The sequence below is a fragment of the Myotis brandtii genome, unplaced genomic scaffold, assembly GCF_000412655.1.
Source record: "Myotis brandtii unplaced genomic scaffold, ASM41265v1 scaffold488, whole genome shotgun sequence".
NCBI classification, from domain to species: domain Eukaryota; kingdom Metazoa; phylum Chordata; class Mammalia; order Chiroptera; family Vespertilionidae; genus Myotis; species Myotis brandtii.
In genome coordinates this window covers 1,083,517-1,093,233 of record NW_005368638.1, presented here as the reverse complement: position 1 = coordinate 1,093,233, position 9,717 = coordinate 1,083,517, and the positions used below count along the sequence as shown (strand labels likewise).

Genomic DNA, 9,717 nt, shown 5'->3' with positions numbered 1-9,717 from the left:
GACTGTCAGCTGATTTCTCAACAGAAACTATGCAGGCCAGAAGGGAGTGGCAAGAAATATTCAAAGTGATGAATAGCAAGAACCTACAACCAAGATTACTCTACCCAGAAAAGCTATCATTTAGAATTGAAGGTCATACAAAGAGCTTCATAGATAAGAACAAGCTAAGGGTTCATCACCACCAAACCAGTATCATATGAAATGCTGAAAGGTATTCTTTAAAAAGAGGAAGAAGAAGAAAAAGGTAAAGATAAAAATTTTGAACAAAAAGTGACAACAAATACATATCTATCAACAAGTGAATCTAAAAATCAAGTGAATAAAAAATATAATAAACAGAATAAACTGGTGAATATAATAGAATCAGGAGCATAGAAAGGGAGTGGACTGACAATTCTTGTGGGGGGAAGGGGTGTGGGGGGTGCGGGAAGAGACTAGACAAAAATCAAACACCTATGGACGAAGACAATGGTGGGGGGGTAAGGGCATGGGCTGGGGTGGGAACTGGGTGGAGGGGAGCTATGGGGAGAAAAAAGAGGAACAACTGCAATAATCTGAACAATAAAGATTTAATTAAAAATAAATAAATAATAAAAAAAGAAAGAAAGAAAGAAAGTTTATAAGAACGAGGCTATTGGAATGACAGGAAAGTTAACTACCATACCCAAGAGAAATAACATACATTCCTCCCAGGTACCTTATAAGATTAAAAATACCTGTAAAGGTTGTTTTTGCTCTGTAACTTCAATCAATTCAAAAAGAATGAGAACATAGAGAGATTAATTAGGACTACCTTCAAATAATCTAAAACTAGGTACTAAGCAGCTATGTAATGGACAGAAGAGTGAATTCAAGTTGTCTTTCAAATAGATACCCTGAAATGATGCGGTGATAGATTGGGAATGAAGAAAAAAGGCTACACAGAAAAGTTAAAAGGAAAAGAACATCATTTAATTCAGTCTAATCATGTGGTGATAGATTGGAAAATAGGAAAAAAGACCCCCCAAAAAAGTGAAGAGGAAGAAAACATCACTTAATTCAGTTTACCCAGAACTGTACCTGTTTGTGGCAGCATCCTGAACACTGGCGTTTTTATGACTCAATAGGCTATCTTCTCTTGTAACCTAAGAAAAAGAAATAATACACATTGCCCAAGCCAGTTTGGCTCAGTGAATAGAGCTGCCTGTGGACCAAAGGGTCCTGGGTTTGATTCCAGTCAAGGGCATGTACCTTGGTTGCAGGCTCCTTCCTGGCCCGGGCCCTGGTTGGGGCACATGCAGGAGGCAACCAATCCATGTGTTTCTCTCACATCGGTGTGTTTCTCTCTTTCTCTCTCTCTTCCACTCTCTCTAAAAGATCATTGGAAAAATATCCTTGGGTGAGGATTAACAAAACCAAAACAAACAAATAAAGAAAGAGTATAAATATTAAATCTTTGTGGAGGATAGTAAAGTAACAAGAAACTTATATTTCTTTCCTGTAAAAACAGAAATATCAGTTTGCTTCACTTCCAAAAGAAGTAATCATACCTTATCTATGGAAATATCAGTACTGCACCAAGTGCAATCTTATCCCATATCCAAATTAGTAATCTATGCTTCCACTTGAATATATTAGTATACAAAGCCACATGCTTTACTAGATAACTTTCAATTATTTAAGACACCATGGTGTGTTAGTCTATACATACAGATTTCCAAAAAGTTTCCATGTCATAATTTTTTGAATTTACATGAGAAAACAGATGTTAAGGTATATATTTGGCATTTTATTTTTCCCTGAATGCAAGAATTATTTAATGAGAGAATTCTAAAAAATTTTTCTGAAGAAATCAATGTTTTTCCTTAACTTTATTGTGGTATCATTTATATATAGTAAAATGCACACATATTTAATGTACAGTTTGATTAATTTTGAAAAATATATACAGGTGCATAACCACCTCTACCATGAACATATGTACCATTTTCACCACCCCCAAATGCTCCCTTGAGGCTTCCAATGCAATCCCATCAAAACCCTTACTTATGGCAAACAATGACTGTACTTTCTATAGTTTCATATAAATGGAATCATTATACTTATATTTGGTGTCTGCCTCTTTAGAATAGCATGTTTTTGAGATTCACCCACGATAGTCCACTTATCACTAATTAAGTCTTTATATGCTGAGTAGCATTCCACTGTATGGATATATCATTATTTATCTGTTGACCTGATAATGAACATTTGGGTTGCTTCTAGTTGTTAGCTATTATAATAAAGCTCCTAGGAACTTTCCTGTACCAGTATCTATTTGAACTGACATATTCATTTCTTTTGGGTAAATACCTGAGTGGAACTGCTAAATCGTATGTAAGTGTACGTTTAATATATTGCCAAACTCTTTTCTAAAGAGCTTATTAAGCATTTTTTATTCATACCAGCAGTGCACACTGCAGGAGCTCTACCACTGACATCATAGGAATGGTCAGTTTTTAATTTTAGTTGCTATTCTAATGAATTTATCTTCTGCCACAAAGTATTATGCTAGGTATAGATTTTCCCCATAGATGCCCTTTATCAGGCTGAAGAAGTTTCATTCTATTTCTAGTTTTCTGTTAGTTTTTATCATGAAGGGGGGTTGAATTCTGTGAAATGACTTTTCCATAGGACTTGAGAAAATTTTCCTTATTTTTTTTAACATGGTAAACTATACTGGTATTTGAATAATAACCAACTTTCTTCCTGAGATAAACCCTATGTGGTCAGGATGTACTATCCTTTACATAAATTGTGAGTATGATTTGTTTATATTTTGTTAAAGGCTTTTGAGTCCATGTTCAAGAGAGTTAGTCTATCGTTTCTTTTCTCGTCATATGTTTTTCTGATGTTGGTATTGGGGTAATAGTAGTCTCATGAAATGAGTTGGAAAGTGCTCCCTCCTCTCTATTTTCTCAAAGCCTTTGTGTAGAACTGTCATTAGTTCTTCCTTAAATGTTCAGTAGATTTCAACAATGAAGTCATCTGGTCCTGGATTTTTCTTCATGGTAAGGTTTTTAACTATAAAATAAAATCTCTTTAATTAAGGGCTAGTCAAGTTATTTCTCTCTTCTGCAATTCAAAAAATATCCAAAAATATAACTGAAATGCAAAGCAATGACAACTACTACCACTGCCACTACATGTAGTTCCAACACATATTAAACGCTCATTATGTGCCAGGCACTATTCTGTGTCCTTTACATTTATTATCATTTCATCCTGTAACCTACCTTAAGGTAGGTTCTACCACGATCTTTTTTTCAAATACAATTAAACCGAGATTCAGATAAATTAAATAACTTGCCAAGTGACAAAGCTAGTAGGTGGTAGATTAGAAATAGGATTCAAACTCAAGTTGTCCTATTTATTTCATATATGAAAATATTATGTTTTATGTTTATATTGGGGGAGAGGATAGATCAAAAACACAAACAATATTCTTCAAGTCCTTTCAGTTCTTCTCAAGGCTATGCCTGGGTACAGAAGGGGTAAAATGCATCTTCTCAACAGTAGGATGTTTTGAAATCTTGTTGACATGACTTGGTGAAATGGGCTTTTGTCCTGGTTTACTATACAGGACAGTCTGAAGTAGGGGAGCGCCCAGGGAAAGCTGACATTGAGAGCATGGATGCCAAAAATGTAATGGGGGCTGGTCTCAACCCATGTATCACTCATGATGTCACCGTGGACTCTTTCACCTGTAACTTTCATTCTTGTTGCTTAGAACTTCACAATTTTGCCAAATTGGGGGTAGATGGGTGGTAGGAAATAGCAGATTGATTAAAAAACCCTAACATCATAGACTTAATAGTGACAGGAACCTAAGCATCTCTAGATTTTCTGGCGATACAAGAGGCAAAGATTAAGGACTTGCTTTTATAGGATTTTTACCTTTTTAAAAAACTTATTAAACCCTACAGCGTCTCTACTCTTACTTTGTATCCCGTAAGTATTCCTCTTAATCTAGCTTGTATTTAGAATTAGGAAGGCATTTTGCCATCTCAAGTATGTTTCTTGGTGTACTCTCTATCTTTAATCACTAGCTAGGCCACCCTTGCTTAATGTTCATGTATTTTATTCACTTTTCAGAGTGTCTGGACTCTAAATTTCATGTTCTTTTCATTTCACCAGGACTATCTCTCTTAAAGCAGCTTACCTTTTGCACTGCTTCTACTTGAGCCTTCAAAATGTTACTCTTCAAGTCAGGAGGAACTCGCCTAGCATTCAATCCTGGGCTCTCAATGGCATTATTAAGACATTTCTCAGTCAGCTTCACCACTTCCTCCTAGATATTAAAAATAAACTATAAGCAAATCTGATAGTTACATGGAAATAGAAAAGGAGCTGATGAAAGTTCATATTTAGACAACCAGGAAATTATGTGTCTTAAACAGTCATAGCCTATTCCAGGAATAGTCAACTCCTACATATAATTTCAAACTAAGGCTTGATTATCACAAACATGAAATATGAATTGATTGGGACCACAAAAAACCATCTAGCCCAATTTCCTGTCTTTAAGGAACTGAATAACCAACTATATTACCTGGGGCAAACGCCTGAACTAACCACACACAAAGAATGTGTGCCATTCGCTGTCCCCCTTATCACAGCAGGTATGCTCCAAAATCCCCACTGGGTCCTCAAAGCACAGATCGTACCAAACAATGTCCTCCTACATATACATCTACAATGAGGCACAGAAAGAGAATACACACAATAACTGCTAATAAAATAGACCAATTATAACAATGTACAATAATAAGAATTATGTGAATGTGGTTTCTGTCTCAAAATATCTTATTGTACTGTACTCACCTCTTTACTAAAGGAAGCCCCTTATGGCTTCTCTTTGTTATATCTGAATTGCCAGTATCACTACTCTTGCACTTGGGGCCATTATTAAATAACACACAAGCACCGGGAGACCATGACAGTCGATCTGATAACCAAAGTAACTATTCATTTCCTGGGTGGGACAGCGTGATAGTTCATCACACTTCCAAGAATGGCACGCAACTTAAAACTTACAAACTGTTTATTTCTGGAATTTCCCATTTAACATTTTTGGACCACAGCTGACCACAAGTAACTGGAACCATGGAAAGTGAAATCATAGATATGGGAAGACTATTGTAATTAATTTTCAGTTAGGCTAATCCCTGTAATTCTGTAGCTGTCACCAGGCAGATAATTATGTTTGGATTATTTTATATAGTCACAAACAGGTCACTCTCAGCTATAGACTTATGAAAATGATAGAATAAAACACAAATCCAGTCAATAAAGATCATAATTAAAGCAATATAAATTAACTATTATGAAAAGAAGTGGGAGGAAGCAAATTAGTAAGTTTAAATTATCTACACTACAACTGATATTTTACTTAACTTAAAATGAATAACAATCAATAACAACAACAATTATTATTATTATTATTATGGTTGCTATTTAACACTGGTCTAAATAAGAAATGCACTCTAAATATTTTCTTAGTCACAGATACAGCTTTTGTTCTGTAAAACAGGCTAGCTGGCATGTATGGGGTTATGTACTGCACCAATATTTCAGGTTTAAAATGATTTAATTAATGTGATTATTTAATTTTATGTTTCTTAGTATGGTCTCTACATATCTGTAATTGGGTGCGATCCCAAAATCTGAATGTTTAACAAGCTTTCCCATGTGATTCGGTACATAAAAATCTGAGCATTGCTACCTTGGCCTAGACTATATTTATGTGTGTAACCTCCTCATCTTCAGAATGTTCCTATTAATTGAAATAAGTCTTTACTGTACTTTTCTGAGCACGGCTACTTCATGCCTTATGATCCAGCAATCCCACTTTTGAGGATATATCCAAAGGAAACAAAATCACTATCTTGAATAGATATACTCCCATGTTCACGGCAGCATTATGCACAATAGCCAAGATATGGAACCAACCGATGGGAACATTAAAGAATGAGTGAATAAAGAAAATGTGGTGTTTGTGTGACTGTGTGTACACACACGGAATATTATTCGGTCTTTACAAAGAAGGAAATCCTGCCATTTGCAACAACATGGAAAATGCTGGAAGGCATTATGCTAACTGAAATAAGTCAGACAGAGAATGATAAGTACTGCATATTATTTATATGTAAAATCTAAAAAAAAATCATAGAAACAGAGTAGAATGGTTGCTACTAGAAACTGAGGGTGAGGGGGATAGGGAGAGGTTGGTAAAGGGTACAAGCTTTCAGTGATAACACAGATAAGTTCTGAGGATCTAATGTACAGCATGGTGACTATAGTTCATTATATTGTTCTGTACACTTGAAATTTGCTAAGAGAGTAGCTATTAAACATTATCACCAAAAAACAAAACAAAATGATAACTCTCTGAGGTGATGGATGTGTTCATTTAATTGCAGGAATCATTTCACAATGTATACATATAGCAAATCACCATGTCGTGTGCTTTAAATATATTATAATTTTATTTGTCAACTAGAGGCTCAGTGCATGAAATTCATGCATTGGGAGGGAGGGTCCCTCAGCCAGGCCTGTGCCCTCTAGCAGTCCGGGAGCCCCGCAATTGACTGCTCCACAGAGGAGGCCCCACCCACTCACTGCAGCACTGCCTGCAGGGTAGCCATTGCGGAGCCCCCTGATTGATTACCCTGCCGGCCGGTGGCCTGGGCCTCCCTCTGCAGGGGGATCATGGGGCGATGGCGGTGCCCCCTCCTCCTCAATCGCATCGCACCTGCCTTGGCTGGCCTGGCTTGCATATTACACTTTTATTATTATAGATTTTATCTCAATAAAGCTGAAAAAAATTATAGCTAGTTAAAATGCTTTGACATTTTCTTTTCAGAGACAATTATGTTGGAGACCTGAGATGACTTAGTAATCATATAATAGGGTTGTCAGAGCAACCTGCCTCTGACATAGGCACATATTTATTTTCATGCCTATATTAAAAACAAAAACAACAGTTCAACTAACATCGCAGGTAAAAGTATAAATTGTTGCCATCTTTCTGGGAGGCAATTTTGCAAAAGTACCAAAGGCTTTAAAAGTCTCCCTGCCTGTACTTTGACCTACCACTTCACTTAATTTTCTTTTAGCACATAACTCCAATGGCACCTAGCTGCTGATATATCTGCCTTGGATGGCCAAAATGTGTCAAGCATAAGACCAAAAGAATTAAAAGGACACCTGATTCCTAAATACCCCAATTAGAACTAATCTGAAATGACCCTCTACCGCAGAGAAGTCCTTGGCGGTCAGGTGCTTATATCAGGGGTTAAAGGCACCCCAAAGTCTGCTTAAGTTCTCAACCAGTGTAACGAACACTCACTCTGCTTCTCCCCTCCCCAAGAGTCACCAGGCTTCATTGTTTTTTAGTTTCATTCAAGTCCTCCACTAAATTTGTGTCAAATTAACCTTCTGTCTCTGACCCCGCATTCTCCTACTTTACAGTGATAGTAAAACAACTGACAATGTGAAAGCACACAGACCAATATAATTACAAATATCGAGGTGGTCAAGAAAATAAAAGCCTTCCTGAAATTTAATCAGCTTCTAAAAGATATTTCTAAGAAAAAACAAAAACACATTGAAAAAAAAATTGGATTCAAAAAAACAGCTTTAACAAATGACTATGCAAGAAAGAAGAAAATCACTCTCTACTTCATACTTGTCTCTGAAAAAATTCCCATTAGTTATCCAGTGATGAAAGAACACTGCAGATCAAGTGTTCCCCTTTCCTCTTTAAAACCGAATTAAAACAGGATTCATTCAACAGAGCCTTGCTATCTGTTGTCTATACAAGGGTGTCTCCAGATCATTACCTAAAATTTACTCTTCCATTTAACGGGGACATCGGGTAGCTAAAACAATTAATTATTTTTATCTCATTCAATTTATTTTAGATATTGCATGTAGAAGTAAGAAAATGCTTTGCAGTTAACTAAAGTTTAATTGGTATGCACCCCTAACCCCCACCCAATGCCTAAAAACTCCAAGGAGACAGGGTGGTGAAAGGTATGAAAGATAAATCTGAAGCATCTAGAGTTCTAGTCTCTTCCTTGTTTATATTACAGAGCAGCTCCTTTCAAAAAATCCTCCTATAATTTCAAAAGCCATTCACTAAGTTCTTCAACTAAATCAAGACCCACTAAACAGAATGAAGAAAATAAAAAGGCTGAATCAAAATTAAAAGTTACCATCTATATCACTTTTGACTATATGTGTAAAAAATTATTAGATGACCTTACAGTTCTTAATGCCAATGCCCAAGTTTCTCTTTCCCTCCTAAACATCTGAAAATTTGTCCTTTTTAAATGAGAAAACAGGTTTATAAGAATCCAGCACAGACAGATATCCCAGCAAAAGAGAAGAAAAAGTATTAGCTTTGGAAAGAAAGGATTTCTGGGAGGTCTAGAGATGTGTGACAGGTATATAAGGAGAAATCTGAGTACCTGGTTGTTGATGTTAACATCAATGTTGGGACGAGGGGAGGGCAATGAACCGTTTTCTATCTCAAGGTGTTTCAGCTTCTCTGGCGCATCTTTTAATGCTGAAAAAAAAAAGGGCAAAATAGCCTCTTAGTCTGCCACGCTGTCATAGCTGTGTGATGGTATCATCAATTAAATGGTTAGGACCACAGAATAAAGATATTTTCTTTCTGTAACCAGGTAACTCTCCATTAATTTGAATAAGAGTTAACCTAAACAGCAACATTGGCCTGTATCTTCACCGCTCCTAAAAAGCTACTACATATGGAATCTCAATAGCATGTGTGGGTAAGAAGGCTTACTAGTCAAAAGGTTCAAAGAAATTGCCTGGCCAGTGTGGCTCAGTAGTTGAGCATCGATCCATGAACCAGGAGGTCACAGATGGATTCTTGGTCAGGGCGCATGCCCAGGTTGCTGGCTTGATCCCCAGTAGGGGGCATGCAGGAGGCAGCCGATTGATGTTTCTATCTCTCTATCCCTCTCCTTTCCTCTCTCTCTAAAATCAATAAAAATATACTTTTAAACGACTTAAAAAACAGGCAGAGCCCAAGCTGGTTTGGCTCAGAGGATAGAGCGTCAGCCTGCGGACTGAAGGGTCCCTGGTTCTATTCTAGTCAAGGGCACCATGTCCGGGTTGCAGGAGGCAGCCAATCAATGATTCTCTCTCATCATTGGTGTTTCTATCTCTCTCTCCCTCTCCCTTCCTCTCTGAAATCAATAAAAATATATTTTTTAAAGAAGGCAGAGTTCACCTGTGACACAATCCTTTCTTCTATAACCACAACCCAAGCTCCTCCAGCCAAACCTCAGTACTTTGCCATTTTCTTTCCTTGGCCCTAAAAATACACAGCCTAAAACTAAACTATGTGGAGCAAACTGATGAAGGATATATATTTATTCATTCACTGACTCAATCTATTACATATTGGACACATTAGGTGTGATGCGGGACAAGCATTTTGTCTTATGTTCCACCTTGGCTGCAAAACACATCTATAATAAAAGGGTAATATGCTAATTAGACCGGATAGACCAGACATCTTCCAGTCGTCTGGTCCTCCTTCCAAAGCCACGGTGGCAGGGGCTGAGACAGAGGCAGTTAGGGGCAATCAGGCCGGCAGGGGAGGGCAGTTAGGGGCGATCAGGCTGGCAGGCAGAGGCAGTTAGGGGTGATCAGGCAGGCAGGTAG

General features: G+C 37.2%; 1 protein-coding gene across 5 annotated transcripts in view; it reads right to left on the bottom strand.

Moving 5' to 3' along the window:
• EPB41L5 (erythrocyte membrane protein band 4.1 like 5) overlaps nt 1-9,717 on the bottom strand; it is a 162,019-nt gene that overhangs the window by 31,343 nt on the left and 120,959 nt on the right. For all 5 annotated transcript variants that reach the window (XM_014547919.1, XM_005876498.2, XM_005876499.2 and 2 more), the window contains 3 exons: nt 8,493-8,590; nt 4,181-4,309; nt 1,060-1,124 (listed from right to left, as the gene is read on the bottom strand). In XM_014547919.1, coding sequence (XP_014403405.1) covers nt 1,060-1,124; nt 4,181-4,309; nt 8,493-8,590 — 292 coding nt within the window. The remainder of the gene's footprint in view (nt 1-1,059; nt 1,125-4,180; nt 4,310-8,492; nt 8,591-9,717) is intronic.